The sequence below is a fragment of the Miniopterus natalensis genome, chromosome 9 (assembly GCF_054644295.1).
Source record: "Miniopterus natalensis isolate mMinNat1 chromosome 9, mMinNat1.hap1, whole genome shotgun sequence".
NCBI lineage: Eukaryota > Metazoa > Chordata > Mammalia > Chiroptera > Miniopteridae > Miniopterus > Miniopterus natalensis.
Window position 1 is genome coordinate 23,773,442 of NC_142089.1, and position 22,451 is coordinate 23,795,892.

At 40.7% G+C, this 22,451-nt stretch overlaps 1 protein-coding gene across 8 annotated transcripts in view; it reads right to left on the reverse strand.

Annotated features, from left to right (window-relative positions):
• The window catches only part of SCMH1 (Scm polycomb group protein homolog 1), a 97,610-nt gene that overhangs the window by 12,034 nt on the left and 63,125 nt on the right, over positions 1-22,451 (reverse strand). For 7 of the 8 annotated variants that reach the window (XM_016205180.2, XM_016205175.2, XM_087820355.1 and 4 more), the window contains 4 exons: positions 13,188-13,420; positions 9,731-9,857; positions 2,360-2,560; positions 426-617 (listed from right to left, as the gene is read on the reverse strand). In XM_016205180.2, coding sequence (XP_016060666.1) covers positions 426-617; positions 2,360-2,560; positions 9,731-9,857; positions 13,188-13,420 — 753 coding nt within the window. The remainder of the gene's footprint in view (positions 1-425; positions 618-2,359; positions 2,561-9,730; positions 9,858-13,187; positions 13,421-22,451) is intronic. The other variant, XM_016205181.2, reaches the window with a different exon arrangement.

Below are 22,451 nucleotides of genomic sequence, written 5' to 3' on the forward strand. Positions count from 1 at the left end.
GAAAGAGTGGATGGCCAATCACCAGGGAGCAAATTTCTCAATCTGTAGCTTGAGACTAAACCTTCCTACTGGCAAGGGAGCTCTATGGTAGGCCTTTGCTGCCAGATTTACACTGGGAGACATACTGTGACTTCACAGTGGCTCCACATGCAGTTTGGAGTTCAGAAGGGGATTGTGAACCACCTTTTTCTAGGGATAAAAATCCAGAGGAAAGAATGTTTATCCTAGAGAGAGGGGACAAAGCCCCGAAGAGAGAATAAAGACGAGAGGAGATCAAAAGTCCCAGCTGTGGCAAAGGTTAGGGACAGAACACCAGACCTCTGGATAATAGGTGCCAGGCTACCAGGCTGATAGGTACTGGCCCTTACTGGTGCTGCTACTAGCCCTGCCCCTTTTCTTAGCCCAGGCCCCTTCCCAGCTCCTACCTGGTAGGTACCTGTCGTGGCTGTGGCTGTACTCTGTGGTGGTGAGTGACAAGTGAGTCTGTGTGAAAGGCTGGTTGCCAAACAGATTGTCACTGCGAAGGTTGTGGCAGAGCTTCTCCAGAAAGCGGAGGACGTAGGTAACGCTGCTGACTGCTGGGAGGGTGAGAGTGTGCTGCTCCCGGTCAAACGCGGCTGCAGAGTGAAGCAAACAGGGCTGAGCGCGTCAGGCGGGCAGTGCAGCAAGTGCTGGGCAGGAGGAGCCCGGCCCACGGCTTGTCTCAGGCTTACCTGGTTACACAAAGGCAATCCGTGCCCAGGTTTCCTCCCTCCCTCCCTCGAGGGTTTGATTTTTGCCTCCAACTCCAAAGGGCTTGCAGAAATGGGAGTGGCCAGGCCAAGTCTGTTGCACCTGGGGCTCTGGAATGATTTTACTCAACTTGTGAAAACAACTGTGAACATAATTCTATCTGCTCCATCAGTTGGCTGGGCCTCGTCCAGGGAATCTGTTCATTTAGGGTGCTATTTCCATAAGAACTGCCCAGGAACAGAGAAGCAGGGCGGAAGACGAGAATGCAGCCATTGCCAGCAATGGTTTGGGTGCACAATCCGATTTGTATAAGGGCGCTAGAATTTCAGCAACATTGGGAACTATGCCATGCTTCGTTTTACTTTACTATCTATTTCTATTCAAAAAAATATCTGTATAGTCTTTAAAAGGCAAAAGGCCTCTGCATTTGTCTCTGAGAGCAGCAGGAAATGGGAGGATAGGCCATTCTCAGGAACCAATTTTGGGGCAGAGGTGTAGGTGATAGTAGCTGAAGAGAGACAGTGAAGAGGGCCGGGTCCCTGCAGACTGCTGCACAGAAGCAAAGGAGAGACCAGTGGCCTCTGCCTCAGAAGGCAAGGAAGCTTGATTTCCCAGGCAGTTCTCAGCCATCCCTGCTGCCCCATCCTCTCCTCAGCCCCCTCTCGCCTGGGCTCCCACAGCATCCTGTGCGTGTTTCTCCACTGCAACGCTTCCCTGTCAGCTGGGAAACAGTCGTCCTTTTCCACCACGGCAGAGCCTGAGCCTCTCCTCTTCCTTTCTACCCTTCCCCGAGTCGGGGTCTGGCAATAACCTCTGACATACAGTAAGGGCTCAGTAAATGTTTGCTGAAAGAATACAGTTGGGTTATTTATGGGGTTTTCCATGTCAGCTGCTTCCTGAGGCTGGATACTGCAGCTCGTTAGAAGGAGGGGGCAGCAGATTATGGAGCAGCACACGGTTAAGATCGAAAGGCTTTGGGTCAAGTCTCCATAAGTCTGGTGGGTAAAGAATAGGGTTTGGACTTACGAAAACTGAAACAGAACAGGGGCGCAGAAGACAAAGTAAAATTTCTCAGTGCAGCTGTGCAGCTGACTCAGATTCTCATAGCAGGAAAGAAAGAGGGAATGACTCTTCCCACTCTGCCAGGCACTCAACTCCCTTGGATCAGGGCTGGCTCAGGACTGGGAAGCTAAGGAGTGAAAAGAATGAGAGGAGCCTACGGCGCCCTCATGCCAGGTGGGAGGCTGGGCGGTCTGGAGAAACTCTCCGTTGCCACAGTACAGCCCCCTCTTGGTTCTTCAGTCTTCTCAGATGTCTTTAAAGAAACACATTCATCTATTTTCTGTATGGAGAGGCTAAGCAGGCAGACAGTGCAGGCACCTGTTTAGAGCCTCAGTTACGACTCTAAACAGCGTCTGTGTGGGTAATCTCCTTGGCAGAGGTATGCATAAGGCTCAGAGGGGCTCTGGGCGTTGAAAGTGAGGACTCTCTGAGGAAGGGAATTACCTTCACACTTTTGCAGAGCCTTCAGGTGGGAAGTGGGAACCAGGATGCCCTGTCAGAAATTAGACCATTGAGAAGGCCTGGCCCTCTGGCTAGGAGGCCATACTAGCCGAAGGGAGCTTACCTGAGATAACCTCACCACCGTGACCCTGCTTGAGGAAGCTGAAGACAGTTTTCTGGTGATAAGCACAGTCGATGCAAGCCTGGACAGCCTGCTGCAACACCACAGAGGCGCGGGCTGGCCCAAAATGGTCAGGGAGCTGCTGGATCTTCTTCTTATCTAAGTGGGGACCAGTGCTGCCATTCTTGTTCAAGTAAATACAAACTGCAAGAGACAAAAAATGAAATTAAAGAAGCCTACAGAGCACTCGTGGTAGAGAAGTTGGACAACAGTGCTCTCTTCTGTCTTTTGTACCCTGGACTCTGGTCCTGAGCAGGACTCCCAGCTGCTAAGCTGGTGACACACTGTGGGGTATGTGTGGGGGGGGTGGCTGTGCCCAGCTGCTGCCAGCCCAAACTCCATGACCAAAGGCTCTGGGAACATAGCCTGCTGAAAGAACAGCCTGACCAAAAGCCAAGGCCCAGAACTTGCACTTTGTCTTCTGTGCACTGAAAAAAAAAATCAAAACAATTTCCCAGATACGTGTACTTTCATTTTTCATACTCGGTTGCCTCACATATTCTTTGTGTATCTTACCTTATATGTGTAAGGAATTGTGGGGTCATGGCAAATATTAGCAAGAGTGTATGTGTGTGTGTGTGTGTGTGGCCTTCGACTTAGAATGGTCACACCACTGGCCACTTGCCTTGTTTTCTGTTCTGGGCCTTGGAGTCCCCTTTTATGTTTTATATCAACACTCAGGTGCAAAGGAAGTAGTAAAAAGAGAAAAAAGTGGAATAAAAAAAAATATGAAAAGAGGGGGAAAAATGGAATAAAGACAAATATGAAAAGGCCTTGAGGGTCCCATCTAGATATTTGTTTGTTTCAGTAGTTTCTCCTGTCAAGATAGCTGGGCAGTCTCCTAACCGCAACCCTCAATCTGGCACCGTGGTGGGGTGGGGGGTGGGGGACAGGGTCCTAAATAGAGTTGCTTCCTTGGTTTCTGGAGAGGACTCACTGAAGCCTACTCAACTACGATGTTCTCGCTACTGAGCTGCTTTCTAGGCTTCTACTTGAGTAGGGGGTACTCTCTTTTCTCACAGTCATAGCCCAGTAATGGAAGGGGTTGGAGGGCAAAAAGTCTCTTTTATTATTAAAGGCAAAAAAAGCTAAGAGCAGTAGCTGTGTGGGCTGTGGATGAACTGCTGTCCCCTTTGGGCTTCATGTTTACCATCTGTAAAATGAGGGGGCCGAGTTGAATGCTCTCCTGGGACTCTCCCACTTTTATCATGCTAAGGGGAAGCAAGGTGGAGAGAAGAAAATGGAAAATAGAAAGGGGGAGGAAGGATGTGGAAGGTGAGAGGTGAAAAAAAGAAAGCAGACTGCAAAGCAGTAACTGACTCAGCAGACCTAAGAAAGCTGAATCCTTAACCAAGAATGGGCAATGATGAGAACCAAACTGTTTCATTTAAAATTCACAAAAGGCCCAAGAACAGGCCGGTGCCTCTGGAGGTGGGTGTGGAGGTAGATCTAATAATTGAAGGATTGGTTGAAGTCTGTTAAGAAATAGGACTTACATGTCAAAACAGGACTCTTGCTGAAAACAAAAATGCAAGAACTCAAAGAGATAAGAAGAGTAATGAAAATAAATGAAACATTGTAAGAATGTTCATAGCAGCTTAGTCCATAGTAGTGCAAAATGAGAACCAACCCAAATGTCCATAAACAAGAGAACAGGTATACAAATTGTGGTATATTCATTTATTGAATACCACTTGGCAGTAAAAAAGAATGAACTATTGGTAGGGTGCTTCTCATAAACATTATTTTGAGAGAAATAAACCAGATAGAAAAAAGTACACATGTAATATGATTCCATTTATATTAAGTTCAAGAACAGATAAATCTAATCTATAGTGATAGAAATAAAAATAAAGGTGAGAGTGAAGACTGATTGTAAGGGGGCATGAGGTTACTTCTGGAGAGTGGCGGGTGGGTAGAAATAACTTCTAACTTACGTGTAAATGAAATGAATGACATCATCACATAAGGGATGGGAAGAAGAAATCAGAATTATTTTGTTATTATATTTGTTGAATGATATAGTGCTATGTGAAAGCAGACTTGGATTAGTCATTAATGTATACTGCAAACTCTTGGGTAACCAATAATAAAGGTAAAAAAAGAAGTATAACTGATATGGTAAAAAAGGAGAAAAAAATGGAATCATATAAAATGCTCAATTAAAGCTATAAAAGGCAGAAAGAGAGTGGAAGATGAAAAGAAACAAAGAACTAGGGTAACAAATAGAAAACTGTAACAGATATGGAAGAAATTTATCCAACTATATCAAAATCACTTAATGCCAATGGTCTAAATACACCAATTAAAAGGCACAGATTCTCAAAGTAGATAAAAAAACAAGACCCAACTGTATGTTGTTTACAAGAAACCCGCTTTAAAAATAAAGACATGTACAGATTAAAAGTAAAGGGTCAGAGAAAAACATACCATGCTAATACTATTTAAAAGAAAGTAGGAATAATATATTAATTTCAGAAAGCAGATTTTGGAGCAAGGAAAGTCATCATAGGTAAATAGGGGCATTATATAATAATATAGAGGCCAATTATCTAAGAAGACATGTCAATTGTTACTGTATATGTACCTAACAACAGAGCATCAAAATATGGGAGGCAAAAATTGATAGAACTACAAGGAGAAACAGATGAATCCACTCTTATAGTTGGAGACTACAACATCCCTTTATCAGTAATGGGCAGAAAATCAGTAAGAACATTGTTAAACTCAATTAACACCATCAATCAACTGGGTATAATTGATATCTATAGACTACTTCACACAACAATAGCAGAACACACATTCTTCTCAAGCTCACATTAAACATTCACCAAGAGGGATCACATTCTGGGCCATAAAATATACATTAACAAATTAAAAAGAATAGAAACCACATGATGTCTGCTCTTACACCACAATGGAATTAAACAAGAAATCAGTAACAGAAAGATAGGTAAAGAAATCTGCAAATAGTTGGAGATTACACAACACACTTCTAAATAGCACATGGGTCAAAAAAGAAATCTCAAGAGAAATTAAAAACTGTTTTGACATAAATGAAAATGTCTTGTGGGATGCAGCAAAAGCAGTGGATAGAGAGAAATTTATACCATTGAATGCATATATTAGAAAAGAAGATCTAAAATCAATAGTCTAGCCTGGCCGGGCGTGGCTCAGCAGTTGAGCGTTGACCTAGGATCCAGGTGATAGGGGTTCGATTCCCGGTTAGGGCACATGCCCGGGTTGCGGGCTCGATCCCCAGTCGGGGGTGTGCAGGAGGCAGCCAATCAATGACTCTCTCATCACTGATGTTTCTATCTCCCTATCCCTCTCCTTTCCTCTCTCCGAAATCAATAAAGATATATTTAAAAAAAAAAAATCAATAGTCTAAGCTTCTACTTTGGGAAATTTAAAAAAAGACAAAATCCAAATTAAGCAAAAGAAAAGAAATAATAAAAATTAGAGCAGAAATCAATGAAATTGAAAACAGCAAGTCAGCAGAAAAAAAAATCTATAAAACCAAAAGTTCCTTCTTTGAAAAGATCAGTAAAATTGATAAGCTTTTAGACAGGCTAAATAAAAAAAAGAGATGACACATGTTGCTAATATCAGAAATAAAAGAGGGGACATCACAACAGATCCATGACCATTAAAAAGATAATAAATATTGCCCTAGCCAGTTTGGCTCAGTGGATAGAGTGTCATGGACTGAGGACTGAAGAGTTCTGGGTTCAATTCCAGCCAAGGGCACGTGCCTCAGTTGCAGCTCAATCCTTGTCCCAGTCGGGGCATGTGGGAGAGGAAACCAATTGATGTGTCTCTCTCACATCGATGTTTCTCTGTCTCCCTCCCCACCTTTTCCACTCTCTCTGAAAAAGCAACGTAAAAATATCCTCTGATGAGGATATAAATAAATAAATAAATAAATAAATAAATAAATAAGAAAGAAAGAGAAAATGAATAATTATAGATCCCCAAATTTCATAATCTAGATGAAATAGACTAATTCTGTGAACGACACAAGTATGTCAAAACTCACAAAAGAAAAAGACAACTTGAAGAGATATATATATTAGAATTTAAATAAATAATTAATAATCTTCCAAAATAGAAAGCAGCAGGCTCAGATGAATTCACTAGTGAATTCTACCAAACATTTAAGAAATACATTTTACCAATTTTCTATAATCTCTTTCAGAAAACAGAATCAGAGAGAACACTTCTTTTTTAAATCCTCACCTGAGGATATGTTTACTGAAGAGGAAGAGAGAAACATTGATTAACTGATTACAGTAGGAGCCCTGACTGGGTATCAAACCCGAAACCTAGGTATGTGCCCTGACCGGGAACTGAACCCACAACCTTTTGGTGTATGGGATGACGTTCCAATCAACTGAGCACTCAGCTGGGGTAACAGAATACTTCTTTTTTTAAAAAAATATATCTTCATTGATTTCAGAGAGAGGAAAGGAGAGGGAGAGAGAGAGACAGAAACATCAATGATGAGAGAGTCACTGATAGAGCCCACAACCCGGGCATGTGCCCTGACCGGGAATCAAACCCGGATCGCCTGGACCCTAGGTCGACGCTCAACTGCTGAGCCACGCCGGGTCGGTCCAGAATACTTCTCAACTAATTTTGAGGCCAGCATTACCTAAAACTACAACTAAAACATGAAAATTTATAAAGAAAAACCTCAACTAAAACTGGATTTGGGAAGGCCTGTAGAGGGAGCTCTGGCCATACCACTCCACGGTCAATTATTCCAAACAGGAAGCTGTCAGTTACAGACCCCAACAGGAAAAAACTGAGCTTGCACTTCCAAACAAAATATAGCACTCCAGTAGCTATATTTAGTACTCCAGTAGGAGGAAGATTTTCCTCTTGCCCAGTAACAAGCTCAGCCAATGGAAATGCTGCAGTTCAGCCAACAAGAACCTTAGTCACCTGAACCCTTACTTTCCTCCAATGAACTTTCATTTTTCTCTTGCTGATGACTTCATTGTTCAACTCTTTTTTCTATAAAAGCCTTCCATCTTGTATTACCCCTCAGAGTATCTCTCTGTTTGCTAGATGGGATGCTGCCCAATTCGTGAATCATTTCATAAAGCCAATTAGATCTTCAAATTTGCTCAGTTAAATTTTGCTTAACAAGCATTATACGAAACTAGAGACCAATATCTCTCATGAACATAGATGCAAAAATCCTCAAGAAAATATTAGCAAATTGAATCCAACCACATATAAAAAGAATTATACATGACAACCAAATGAGATCTATCCCAGGTATGCAAGTCTGGTTTAATATTCAAATTTCAATTAATGTAATCCATCACATCAACAGGCTAAAGAAGAAATATCACATGATCATATCAATAGATGCAGTAAAACCATTTGACAAAAATACAAGTCCCATTCATGGCAAAAACGCTTAGCAAACTAGAAATAGGTGGAAACTTCCTCAACTTGATAAAGAACATCTACAAAAAAACCTATAGCTAACATCATGCTTAATGGGAGAAAGTAGCAGCTTTCCCACTAAGATCAGGAACAAGGTAAGGATGTTCCCCCTCATCATAACTTTTCAACATTGTACTGGAAGTCCTAAATAATACAATAAGACAAGAAAAGGTAAACAGATTGCGAGGGAGGAAATAAAATTCTCTTTGTTCATACATGACATAATTATCCATGTAGAGAATGTGAAAGACAAAAAAATTCTTGGAACTAATGAACAATTACAGCAAGGTTGCCAGATATAAGTTAATATACTAAAGTCAGTCACTTTCCTATATAATAGCAATAGACAATTTTTTAAAAGAATTGTTCTCTTTTTAAAAAATATGTTTTTTATTTTTATTTTTTTAGAGAGAGGGAGAGAGAGAGAGAAACACTGATGAGAGAGAAACATTGAATGGCCACCTCCTACACACTCCTTACTGGAGATAGAGTCTGAAACCCGGGCATGTGCCCGGGCCAGGAATTGAACCCGTGACCTCTAGATGCATGGGACTACGCTCAACCAACTGAGCCACACCAGCTAGGGCCAGCAATGAACAATTTTTGAAATTAAAAACACAATACCATATTAGCACCCAAAATGAAATACTTAGGTATAAATTATAATAGGGTATTGATACAGTATTAAGATAGGGAAGGGTAAGGGGGTGGGTAAGGGACAAGGTGATTAAGAAGAGTTAAATCCTCATCTTGTAAAGTGGGCTGTTAGTTGAAAAATACCTAAAGCTAAAAAAAAATAAAAATAGCAATATAAATATTCCACTTTCATATACGGAGGTAAACAAAAGAACCAGCTAAATTAAAAGTGATTGCGCCTTTGTTGAGCAGTAAATGATGAGGAAGAGAGGGGTTTGTTTTTGTAATAATTCTTGTAGATCTACTGTTCCTTTAGACTATGAGCATATAATAACCCTTAAAAAAGTATTGTGCAGTTAAAAAAATAAAAGGTAGGTAATGAAGGATACAGTGTGACGCATAGCTTTTAATCTATGACAGCTTTTATTGTTAACAGTTGAAGGGACTATGTATAAGGTAACTTGGACTAATCTTATCATGTATAGGTGTGAAAACTGAGGCTCAGGAAGGGAAGTGACTTCAAATCTAATGACATGCCCCCAGATGCTTGTATACCTATGTAGTTTACCCCACATTATTATAGATACCACTTAGGTGCCATTTCAACAATACGTAGAAGACTCACAGCAGTGGGAGCTTCACGACCATGACTCACTATTCCACTTGAAGCCAACCACCATTTCTGGCAGTTATTTCCTTGGCCTGAATCTCATAACCCAGGAAAAATGGGAACTAACTTTGTATCCATTTCCTGTTCTTGGCCAGGCTATAGCAGTTTCAACTGATCACTGTGCCACCATTCCCCATTTGGACCCTGGCTCATTCTGTGACCTTAAGCAGTGGCAGGATTACTGAAATGCTGGAAGGGTTCTGGAAGGAATCACTAAGAATGGACCACCCTGAACTGGAAAGGATGAGTAGCAATATTATAAACTGGGCCAGGAAGCTCCTGGTGCTGGCTCCATCTCCACCCCACCCCCATGCCCAGCTCCCCAACCCTGAGTTCACAGACTATCTACCCAAGTTTTTTTGATTGTTTTTGACAGGATGGAGGTTTCTTTGAAATTATTTCAAATGCCAAAGATAATTTTCTTTTTTTAAAAAAAGATCCTATTTAGGTTTACAAATGGACAGGGGGCTAATTATTGGTACAGGATGAGAAGGTACAGACACAGGGGCCTGGGGCTTGCTGCAGTTAGTGCCGTGATCTGCTCTTACCTGTGGGGGCCTGCATGGCTGAGCTGGGGATGGTGGCAGCATCTTGGGGTACAGTGCTGGTGTCCGGTTCAGGGGTGCTAGTTGTTGGTGAGGTGGGTGGTGGGTTCAGCAAAGTCCGAGGTTTCCTCTGTCAAAATGGATGGGGAAAAGTTTGCTACCCATGATAGGTAACTTGTCTTCTCATTCTTCTATTCCTAGCACTTAATTCACCCATGAAACAAAAATATATTTATAGATGGGACTGTGTTTTATCTTTGTTTTCCACACAGCATCTTGTCCAAAGCTGTACGTAGAGTAGATGCTTAGTAAATATTTTCTGAACTATGTGCAAGATTCTGGGATTCTGTATAGCCGGAGCTTAATTCACTGTCCTTTATACCAGATTCAATATTATGATTTCAAGTTTGAGGCTCTTTATTAGTTGGGCAGACAAAAGCAAAAACATAAAAAAAATGCTATCGCTTAAGTCTACTTTGACATTACTTTGTACTTTCTCTCTCTTGAAAACTACTTTCCTTTCCCTACCTCTTGAGCTCATTACCTGCCATTTATTTTCAACCTTATACTCTACTAACCTCTAACTATATTACTTCTCTAAACACCATACCTGGTCCACACCTTTACAATAATAAACCATCCCTTCTGGTTGAAATGCCCTTTTTTTTTTAATCTTACAAATATCTGTTTATCCAGGAAGCTTTTCTAGATTTTCTCTTTCGTGCTCTCTCTGTTCTTTGTATTGTTGCATTTGTCACAATGTATTGTCATTATATACTTATACATTGGTGTACCCTATTAGCCCGCAGCTCCCTGAGAGTCTGATTTTGAGTACCACTCCTACATGATACTTGGCATATAAGTGTCAAAGTGGTTTTCAATGAAGCATACAGTATACAACACCAGTGATGGGGGAAGTAATAACAATGATTTGAGAGACATCTAGTATCTCCCCTGTGCTGGTCAGGGCAGCCTCTCGGGGGGAAGGATCTCAGAAAGTTCTTTTCAAGATAAAGTTTTCTAAAGCCTTTCTGAATGCAAGGAAAACAATCATCACTGAATTCCAGAAATCCGTTTTTACTAATGTCATGTAGGGTCCACTGCTGGGAGCTGTATAAACCTGTTTGCCTTCTAGGAGTGTTATTATCTAAAGAGAGCACCAATGACAGCAAGCATATACTACAAGATGGCCTTGCCTGTGAAAGGAATCATACAAACACTTATGAAAGCACATGTGGGACATGGACATCTCATATTTTTGATATTACTAAAAGTAAAAATCCAAATAAACTATGAGTCGGGATAGAAAGGTATACTGGGTTCAATTTCACTGAGTTGGTGGTAAGATTTCCTGGGGTCCCTGAAGGAACAATCCTGGTAAGGTGCCCAAATATTATAGAAGAAACCAGAAAAATGGAGGGCTTTATTCCTATTTGAGATAGGTGCAATTACATACCTCATCTCCATTTTATTGGTGAGAAAACTGGTGCCCACAGCCTTACTCAAAGAAGCGTTCCCAAAGTCACACAGGTGGTAACAAATGGAGATGAGATATAAAACTAAGTTTGTCTGGTTTCAAAGCATCTAGTCACAAAACCATTTTGCTTCACAAAGGAATATAAGAGTTATGGGTTAAATGGAAAGGATATACACTTACAGCAGTAGGCAAAAAGGACACAGAAAGGGGAATTAGGGAGTCAAATGCCAGGCCATTAAAATACAGAAGATGAGAATTACTGTTTTCAAGCAGTTGGAAAGAAAGAGGACTTTGGCTACTATGTTTGGGACTGCCTGAGGAAGCAGAGCAGAGGCAATCATAGACTATAGTTCCTGGGTTCTGAAGGATATTAAAGGTAATTTAATCAGCCATCCATCCAGTATTTCTATTTCCTTGTCCCTGGAAACATCCTTCCCATACAGTCATCCAGTTCGTGGTGAAATACTTCTAGTGATGGGAGATCACTACTTCTATTTTGGAATAGATTTAACTGTTCCTTTATCCTGAGACAAAACCTGTCTGATTCAGCTTCTGCTTATTTGGTTCTGGTTCTGTCTTTGGAAACTCACAGGCAAATTTTCTCCCTTTAATCTGATTGTCCTCAAGATGCCTTCACATCATCAAAAGCACAACTTCTCTGGCCTTGTCATCGTAGGGCCTTCAGCCTCTCCTCCACAATGTGAGAATGAGAAGAGAGTTATGGAGACAAAAATGAATCAGGACCTCGGTTAGGGGTTAGTGGTAGTAGGTCAGGAGCATTACATGTTACATACAAAGATGAAGATGTGACAGTGAGAATTCAAAGCCAATAAATAAGAGACAACAACTGGAACATCATCACTCAAACCATTTATCCATCCATCCTGCATACACTGAACATCTCTCAAGAGATTGAGACATAAGGCACTGCAGGAGAAAGAGAGAAGAAAAAAATTAGGTTCTCAACCTTGAGGAGCTTATGTTCTAGAAGGAATGAAGCCAGCTGGAGCTAATAAACAAAACAAAACCAACCAGCTAACACACAAAACCTAGGGAAGAACTTATGAGATTGAAACGGAATTCCCAGGAGGACTGGGTACCATTTCCATAGTGGAAGTCAGGTAGTCTAGCTCAGGAGGGAGCTGCAGAGAAATCCTGACAGGTAGGAAGTGAGTGGAGAAGGAAGGAAGCCCTAGAGAAGCATCTGAGAAACTTTCATGTCAGTGGTTTCCCTAGGGAAGATACGCATGAAGAACTGGTCGTGACTAAAAGGTGATATTTTAGGCACAGTGCTCAGTGAAGCTTGACCCAGCAGTCTTTTTCTACACTAAAGGTAAGTGTTATTTCTCTCAAGAAATTTGAATGAATATGTGGTAGGGCGCAATGACCTTGAAACTAGATGATCTGGGGACCCACATCTGTAGCCTTTGCTGTTTATTAGCTATGTGACCTTAGGGAAATCATTTCACATCTCCAAGTCTCAATTTACTTAACTCCTAACATTAACACTACACATCTCCTAGGGTTTTTGTGACGATTATGTGATATGTAATGGTGCCTGATACAGAGCCTGATACTTAGTAGGTATTTGATTACTTTTTAAAAAAAAGATGGGGCAGGAATAGAAAAAAATACATTTGCAGAGTCAGTTTTCTCCTTTTGTTTACATGCCTGGGCATCCACTTTGGGTTGGTTAACAATCAGGAGCAGGGCCTTCCATCTACGGTGGACATTAGACCAGAATTCCCTTGAATGTAGTTTTCAAAGTCAAAATTTGTTTCTTACCCACACCACCCAATGTCTAATATTACCTACTCCCAGGTAAGTAGCTAAGTAGGGATAACTACCTAGGAAACTCCTCTTAAAAGCGTACACAGGTGGAGAATAGGACCAGTCACACCCCTTTCCAAGGTAGATGGATATGGATGAGTTAACCCTTTTTAACTCTTTATTCCTTTTTGGGGAAACCACATTTTTACCTACCTTACTGCCAGGTTTGGGGCCCCTCTTCTTTGGGAATTTCAAAGGTTCAGCTGACTTGGATGGGGCAGCGATGGGATGGGAAATTAGGGGCTTGGGTGTCCGGCCCCGCTTCTTTCCTGGTTTACGCCCCCTCTGCCCTGGTTGATGCTCCAAGTCAGTTTTTGTGCTGCTGTGGATGCTGGGCTTCTCAGTGTTCACATCAGATGCAGGGTAGGGACTCTTTGGAATCACAACTGCAAGAAAAAGACTCATTCTATCACCTCTCCTCTCACCTGTACTCCCATCCCAGGCAGAGGGGAAAAAAAGACTTGCTACTTCCACTTGGATAGTTTTATCCCAAAAAGCTAGTTTCCTGGCACCTGACCTAAATATTAGAAAATCTCAGAGGAGAACTGAAGTTAGATTGGCTAGAATGGGAAGTTTTAATTATTTCTGGCAGACACAGTAGAAAAAATATTAAAAATTTCTCCCCAAGGCATCTAATTAAGGCATCTAAACAGAACCATAGGCTTGGAGACAAAATGCCTACAATCCTTTCCTGCTAAGAATGAAGACCTGAGGTTCAGAAGAGGAAATGATGCCTTTCCTAGGTTACACTGTGAGTTGGCATGAAGACTTCATGTTTTGAAAGTAGGCTCTTCAACCAAGTCAGGGATTTTCTACATCAATCTACTTGAAGTTTTAGTATGACTATTATCCTTCTTTTTCCAACACATTTACCTAGAAAAACCCTAATTCAACTCTCTACCTATTCCACATTGAACATGCCAGATGTTTAAATTGATGCCTATAAACTGCCCCATATATCTCCAGTAACCGACATGAAATCTGAGCTGGGCAGGGAGGTAAGTGATTTACTTTCAAATTCCTGCCATCACATGACAAGGTGTTGAGTTCTTAGTTGGTACCTAGCACGTTTGTAGAATAAAAAAGGAAACAAGATATGAGAGAAGAACCAAACAGGGCTTTACTTGGCTTTCTAATAGTCAGAAAGTAACTTTTCCTCTCTTTTTCCTTAAGGCTGGACATAAAAGTCCGTGATGCCGACTAGCAAACAGGTTGCTCTCTCTAGTCTGAAAGAACCGGACAGAAGAAACTAGCCAACTATACTGAACACTTCTGAAAAATCAGGGCATGCAGGTCATGTGTGAGTAGCTAATACTGAAATTAAGCTTCACACTAATTTAAAAGCTTTTAATAATGGATTTCTTAAGCTATCCTGAGGGATTCCAAGATCTGGAAGTTCCTCCCAGCAGGAGTCCCTGTCCCGCCTACCCTAACTTAATTATCTCAGTTGGGGAAAAAAACAACAACGGGGTGATATCAGGGGACCAGGGATCTAATTCCAGTTCTGTTCCTTAGGGTGTGACTTTGAGTTTGTCATTTGAACACAATCTATTTTTATTTTGCTTAATGTAAATAATTAAAATAATTTAATGACTATCCTACTTCAAAGAAAGATGAAAGATCAGAATATTCTCCTCCACATTTTGTTGCTACTAAGGTTGACAGAATTATGCCTTTAATCAACAATACCTGGACAAAAGTCTTATACAATTATAAGAACTTGGTGAAGGGAGTGACCAACTCTGCAAGGGAAGGAGAGAGGGCAAGGGAGACAGGTAAACAAGACTTGTCAGGCCAGATTTCAAAGTGACATTTTAATCTTTGAAGAACAAATAGATCTTGCATTAGGTAAAGGGCAAGGGTGGACAGTACTTCAGAGGGGATAGTATGTAGAAAGGCATGGAGCTGTAAAAAAGCATGACTATATGAAGAGCAGTGGGTAGTTCTGTGTGGATTAAGTCCATAAGAAAGAGAAACAGGTAAGGTTAGAGAGAGGTGCTGGAGCTAGCCTCAGAAGAGTCCATATTACATTTAAGGAACCTTCCAGTTCCAATACACAGACTCCGCCAAGAGACATAGGGTGGGTACTCTGGCCCTACCTATGGAAACGGTAATGTGTGTGGCCCCTAGGGAGCTGGTCCAGATGCTGCCCAAATCACCCCTGGTGAAGTGAAAAGCATTAGAATGGGTTCATACTAATAATTAGCATGAGAGAAATGAGCAAGAATGGGGGGGGGGGAACACACTGGCCTATCTGCACTCTTCAGAGTCTCAAGCGGGCCCCCTTTTGGCCTTAGGACAGGATTCTCACTGGCTGTATCTTCTACTCCAGCAGTGATTCAGGGTCCCAGAACTATCAGGATCACAAACACTGTTCTGGCGCAGATGCCCCTCAGCTGCTTTGCCCTTCTCCTTTCTCTTTCTGATCCTCCCAGTCTACTCTGCTCTTTTACCTCCCACATAGATTAGAGAAGCTTTATAGTTTGTTTTAACGTCTGATAAGGCTAGTCCCCCCTTTCATTGTTTTCTTAGCTATTCTTGTGGGGGTTTTTAAATATGAACTTTAATAATCAACTTGTCTAGCTTCAGGGGGAAAAAAGGTTTCTTGGTATTTTTATTGATTGCATTAAAATTGTAAATTAATTTAGCAAGAACTAACACCTTGATGATGCAGACATACAAGAACAAGGGATATCTTTATTTGTTCAAGTCTACTTTTGTGTCTTTCAGTAGCAATTTTCCTCATATAGATTTTGCATATTTCTTATCTTTATTTCTAAGTATTTCATCTTGCTACTATTGTAAACAGGGTTTTTCCTTCCATTACATCCTCTAGCTGGATATTGTCTGTGTATATGAAAGCTACTGAGTTTTGCATGTTAGCTATAAATCTTGTTATATCGCTGAATTCCAAGCTAGCTTTATCACAAGATAAATATAATTTGAGCCACATATGTAATTTAACATAAAAAAATAATTTGAGCATATACAAATACTTCATTAAATTTTTCTAGTAGTCACATTTTAAAAAGTAAAAAGAAACATAAAATTAATTTTAATAATATATTTGAATTCATAACTATCTCTAGCCCTATCAGGACATAAGAATCTGTCTAAAACACAAACATGATAATGTCACTCCTTTGGTTAATACACTTCAGTGATCTCTTCCTGGTAAGTCCCTCTGAACAGGCACTGCTTATTATATTATCTTGTCTGATTTTAATTTTCTGACATATGCCCTGTTTTCAGATTTCAGAATCTTTTTTTTTTTCTTAGCTTGTGCCTTGTACTTGATAGTCCAGGCATCCTTCAGCACATCCCCAAAATCCTTCCCCAACTTTCCCTCTTTTCACCTATTCAATTTGTATAGTATTATTTTGGACTTTATTTCTGGGTAACTCTTAAAGATAATCCAATTACTCCCTCAATGTTAATGTGGAATTAAAAAAAATTAACACTTTCTTTTTGTTTTGATGCAGTTGGGGGTTAGCTCTTGCCAAGTTAAGATGAGGATATTATTTTATTTCATTTGAGGTATGTTAACATAATTCCGAAAACAAAACACACATAAACAAATAAAAGAAACAAGCGTGGTGATGCAGTCACTAAAAAGTACTAATAACCAACAAGAGGCACCATAAGCCCCTATCCAAACGGACTTCCAGGTGTTATAAAGCACAGACAGACTACGAATAGCTATGCCAGGAGTGGCACAAAGGACAGAGAAACTTCCACATACTCAAAATATCCTGGGGTGGGGGTGGGGTCCTATCCAGTGTCCCTAGATGGCTTTTCCAATCCCTTTATTTCCATGCAAGTTAATTTTCCTAGGAATATCTCATTTGTCATCGTTGGTTGTACAACTACATTACAGGTGGCCTTATTCAGTTATGAGTGCCTTTCCCTGCGAGAGCTACAGTATTGTATTTTCTATGGCTGAACAGCTGGTAGTGGCTGTCCTGGAAAACAGGCCGACTTCTCTTGCACAGATGTACAGTACTAGTCATGCGCTTTGAAGGATCTGTCTCCCACTCCTGATTCTTCTCACTCCACTTCCACTACGCATTTCAAACTCAGGCCCCCAGCTCTGGGTGAAAAGGGCCCCGGAGTTTCAGTAGATTTCACTGCATTTCCAAAATCCCTGATGGAAAACCCTCCCATGAAAATCACACTTCACAATTCTCAAAGTGCCTTAATAGTCATTAACTCACTCAATATCATTCACAATTATTTCAGACTTACTCACCTAATGGTTGTTTCTAAACTTCCCCTGAGGCATAGAGAAGTGTGTTACAGTAGAAAGAACATGAATTTTGAAGTCAGAAACCCATGGAGCTGGGTTTAGGTCCTTGAAAGTCATTTAATGTCTTTGAATTATGGGTTATTATGAGGTTTAACATATTTTGTGACCTACATTCTTTTCCATGGAAAGTTCCAATAATACTGTGATTATTGACTATGTGTATGTAACTGAATTCATCCCTAAGGTAGGTTCCATGTTCCTATAGATCAGATACTATATAATTGCTACTGAGTTTTTAAAAAAATATTTTTATTGACTTCAGAGAGAGGAAGAGAGAGGGAGGGAGAGATAGAAACATCAATGATGAGAGTCATTGATCGGCTGCCTCCTGCACACTCCCTGCCAGGGGTTGAGCCAGCAACCCAGGCATGTGCCCTGGCTGGGAATCGAATCGCGATCTCCTGGATCCTAGGTCGATGCTCAACTGCTGAGCCATGCCAGCTGGGCTAATTGCTACTGATTTGAATGAAAAATATTATGGGGGAAGAGGGGGAATCCTCTTATCTGACGAAACCTTTTACTGAGGAAACTACTTGGTTTATCACAACCTGGGCATTATGATAAAAGAGAATTATAAAAGCACTTTCCAAATCTTGTGAATTACCATCCCAACCCCTAAACAAAAACTACCAGAAAACCCCCTTACCTAACATGGCAATTATGTCCCGACACTCAACTTGTGCTGAGACTAGATAAGGGGTAATATTAAGCATCTACTGTGACCACTGAGAATATAAACAGAAAAAAATGCAACCCTTTGTCTTCAACAGTTAGGTTACAGTATAGTCCCCTTTTAAGGGAAGTGAGTGTGTCTCTCCATTCTGCACTAGTTAGACCATCCCTGATGTGTGGAGTTCACTCTCTCTGGGCAGAGCACTGTAAATTGAAACGGATCAAGAAGAGAGTCCAAGCTGATGAGGAGCTTAGAAACCATCCAATCTCAGAAATATCTAAAGAAAAAAGATCTGGAGGAACAAGAGTATCAAGAGCTATCTGAAAAGGTTTCAGGTGAAACAAGAAACAAAATTTGAGCCCTGGCTGGTGTGATTCAGCTGGCTGGGTGTTGTCCTGTGCACTGAAATGTTGGCGGTTTGATTCCCGGTCAGGGCACATGCCCGGGTTGCGGGCTCAATCCCCAGTGGAGGGGATGCAGGAGGCAGCTAATCGTTGCACTCTCACATCCATGTTTCTCCCTCTTTCCTTCTCCTTTCATCTCTCTCTAAAAATCAATAAAAAAAGAAAAAAAAATTTGAGCCAATGGAAAGATACTGGTGGAAAGCAGATTTCAGCTCAAAAAACAAAAACAGAACATTTTTAGCCATTAGGACTATCACAAGTCAGAGGGTTCAATCTCCCGGGCTCTGGAAGAATTTAAGTTAGGGCTAGATGAGTATTTTCAGGGGATGGTCTTAAGGTGAGTCCTAAATTAGGCAAGAGGTTGAATTTGACGTCTTCAGAGCCCGAGATTCCAATATTCTATGGCTTTTTACCTTCCTGTCATCTTATATTTAATACAAAGGCAACTGACTGAATCTTATCCAAAATAACTTTTAGATGGAATATAACATGGTAAAGAGTGACTCTGAAATTTTTACATATTGGGAAGATGTTAAGCTCATGTTGGTAGACAGAAGTTTTCTAAAATTCCAATTTTTCCCTGAAAGTTTAAATTTATCATTCACAACAAATTCTTATAGATTGTCTTCCTCGAAGTGAACAACTCACTTAATTCTGGAGAAGGAGTCTGTCAAATATCTAAGTCAGTTGTTCTTTTAAAAGTAAAGATGATGTTCCATGAAAATAAGTGGCCACTTCAACTTGCAACTCAATCAAATTAGTGCCTTTTTCCAAGACAACCATTACACTTGGATATTTTAAAGATAAAGCTGAACTCACAGAGGTTAAATGACTTGCCAAAGAACACATAGCTAAAGCTAGGATCTGAAGCTGGATCTTTCGGTCTCCAAAGCCCATGCTCTTTCCACTATATTACCCTGAAACCCACTGCAAAACAAGAGCGTATCCTCAAATAAAGGAAGGAAGATGAACGAAACATGCCTACTTATAATAATGAAGGGCATCGGGGTACTACTCATTTCTAGGCTTCTCCAATAATCCTTAGTTAGGAGTCTTAGTTGCCAAAAATAATTCATTATCAGATTTCTTCTCTCTGCAGCAACAACACAGCATATGGAATTGGAAACAGATCCATAAAATGTTAAGCAAGCCCAGCCTGTGTGTGTGCGTGCATGCGTGCATGGATGTCCATGCGTATCTGTATCTGTAGGACATAGAACAGAAACCATGGAAAAGAAAAAAAGAACAGGGGGAAACCTATTTGGTTTATCAGTTTCCTGGACTGGGATCTTGTTTTCATTCACGGCAGTGTATCATTGGCCTTGGCATAGTAATGTAGAGGATGTGTTCTTTATTAGCTTTGCTCAGCTTGGCTGGGTTCAGCTATGTGCTGCCAGCTGGGCTGATGCCACGGCTGAAACTCCATTCCCCGAAATTCCAGCTCACTTAATAAAGCCTGGGCTGGCTTCTGCTCCTATCTAACTCAGTTAACACTTGCAATTCTCTACATCTAGCTCCTTCTTTCCCTCTTGACCCTAATTCCTAAAGCATTAATAGAGGACCTCTGCAATTATAAAGACATTTCATGTTTTCCTGGGATCTCCTTAGGCTGATAAATCTTTACAGACTGGAGAAAACAGGAGGACAATAAAATCTTGCATGATGAGGCCACAAGCCAACTTCAAAAACCTCATATTATTGACACTAAAAGGAGTGACTGACTTTAGCTGTCTAGGGTAACAGGTAAGAGGTTTCAGGAGCAATTTCAGCAAGTGGAGGGCTATGTCTTCTCAGACACCTAGGCTACTCAGAGAGGTGGCATGAAAGCACATTGTGAGGAAGCACCTGCTAGTCACATTCAGCGTTCCTTAGCATAAGACAGTGAATCTTAAAATCATACAAACTCCTGCCTCCTCGCCATATCACCCTCATAATCTTGTTTTTCTTTGCTTTGCTTAAGAGTTTGCCAAGTTTCCCTCATCTTCTTGATATACATGAATGTTTAGTTTTTGTTTTTCTTCTAGTCATTATTGACATTCAGAAATTCTCATAATTGTAACATTTCCTCAAAAATCATCTTGGGAATTAAGGGGGGAAATGTAATAAGATAGACTTTATATTACTGGTTTCCAATATGACTTTTCTAAGAACCACATACACTTACTTAAAATGGGGGACTTTGCAAGTTGATATCTATTGGTGCTGGCATACAGTCAGTGTTACAGTAAGAGCCTGCCAAAGAAAATTACATGCATCTAAGTATTCCCAAGAAAACAGCAGGTGTGGTCGGTCAGATTTATGAACTGTGTAAGTCAGTCCTCGCTATTTCCAGGAAGTTTGAGAGATGCCAGTTGTTTCATTACGCATGCTGAAAAATTGCTACCATTCTCAGGCATCTGTGGTTAGTGAAGGCAGGAGAACTGGGCAGAGCTAAGGGGCAGCTTAAGGAAGCTGGAAGGAAGGCATAGAACAGGATTTTTTTGTCCCTTGGGCAGATATAATTAGAATCAGTGAGAGAACCCAGATCCCGTTTCATAATCTAGTACTACTCATTTCATTTCTCATAGTCCTATTTCTATTTGTGTACAACAAGCCGACAATAAGAGAAAACCAGTTATCGGAGCTCTGGCTCACTGCACAAACCTCATCTCATAAATATATATTTTCTGATCAAAACAATGCTTAAAATGCCTGTGTGTGCAGTTCCCTTTTCCTAGGCTGTCTAGGCATCTTAATTCAGATATAACTAGCATAACAGACAAGGTGCATGGTGCTATGCATTTGCACACCCATTTTTCATTTAAATCAATCAACCTGGAAAGGAAACACTTCTCTATTACCTACACTGAGCCTAACACTGCTAATACGAGGCTGCTCTACAATTGTTGGATAGGTGGATGAGTAAAGGCCAAAGTTTCTAGATGTGATTAGAGTATAAGGTCAGAATGGAAATAAGGACGGTGTGTGTGTGTGTGTGTGTGTGTGTGTGTGTGTGTGTGTGTGTGTGAAGGGAGGAAATGGTATTGTGTGTGTGTGTGTGTGTGTGTGTGTGTGTGTGTGTGAAGGGAGGAAATGGTATGTTAAATAAAGGCCAGGCCTGGAACTAGTATATCTGAGAGGGTGAAAGGGAAAGTAGCCAAGTGCCTGTCCTTATTAAGGCACTAAAGAATTGTTCACTTATTACTCATGGTGCCCACACTTTTTCTCAGATGTGTTAGTGAAACACATCTTCTCAGGAGACAAGAGGGGTATATTGGTTGCCAGGGTTTCCTGTAGAGGGGACATTCTCCTGCTTGTTGTGGCTTAGTAGAAAAAGAAGTTGGGTGGAAGGGAAGGGGGGTAGTCCAGGTGTGGAGGTGTACATATGTTTTAGTGACAGAGAGGTGGGTGAATATGGGCTCAGAGATGAGCCTTTCTAGAGATGAGTGTTTCTTGCCACTCTTAATTTTGGCTACAAGGTTTCCATAATTTAAAAAATAAAACATTAAATAACTTAATCTGCTATTAAAATTGCAGTAGCATTCTCACTTTTATAATCGATTATTAACTTTATATGATAATGATTAGAAATAAAATCAGAAAATATAGCATGATATATTTCACTCAGCAAATATTATTGAATAACTATGTGCCAAGTGCTGGGAATATAAAGATGAAGTTAATAAATTAGTTCTACTTAATAAGAACCACAGGCAGAAATAAATCCTAACTTCCTAGAAATGGCAGAAAGAATTTTAGCTCCCTTATTAATGCTTATACTGCAAAAAATAGCATTATTTTACATGTTACAGTGGTAGCTACTTGTTAAAGAAATAGTGATGGTGTTAAAATAAACTTTAAGAACTCACATTTTGGTTTCTTTATTCAAAGGATATGACCCTCAGTCTTAGCCTTGCCACGGCAGTCACTGCTTCAGTTCTCTCTCATCTGGAATACTATAACAGCTTCTTAACTCAGATCTCTGCCTTCAGCTCCTGAAAGCCACTCATCCTTTCACTGCTACCAGAATGGTTCTTCTACAACACAAACCTGAC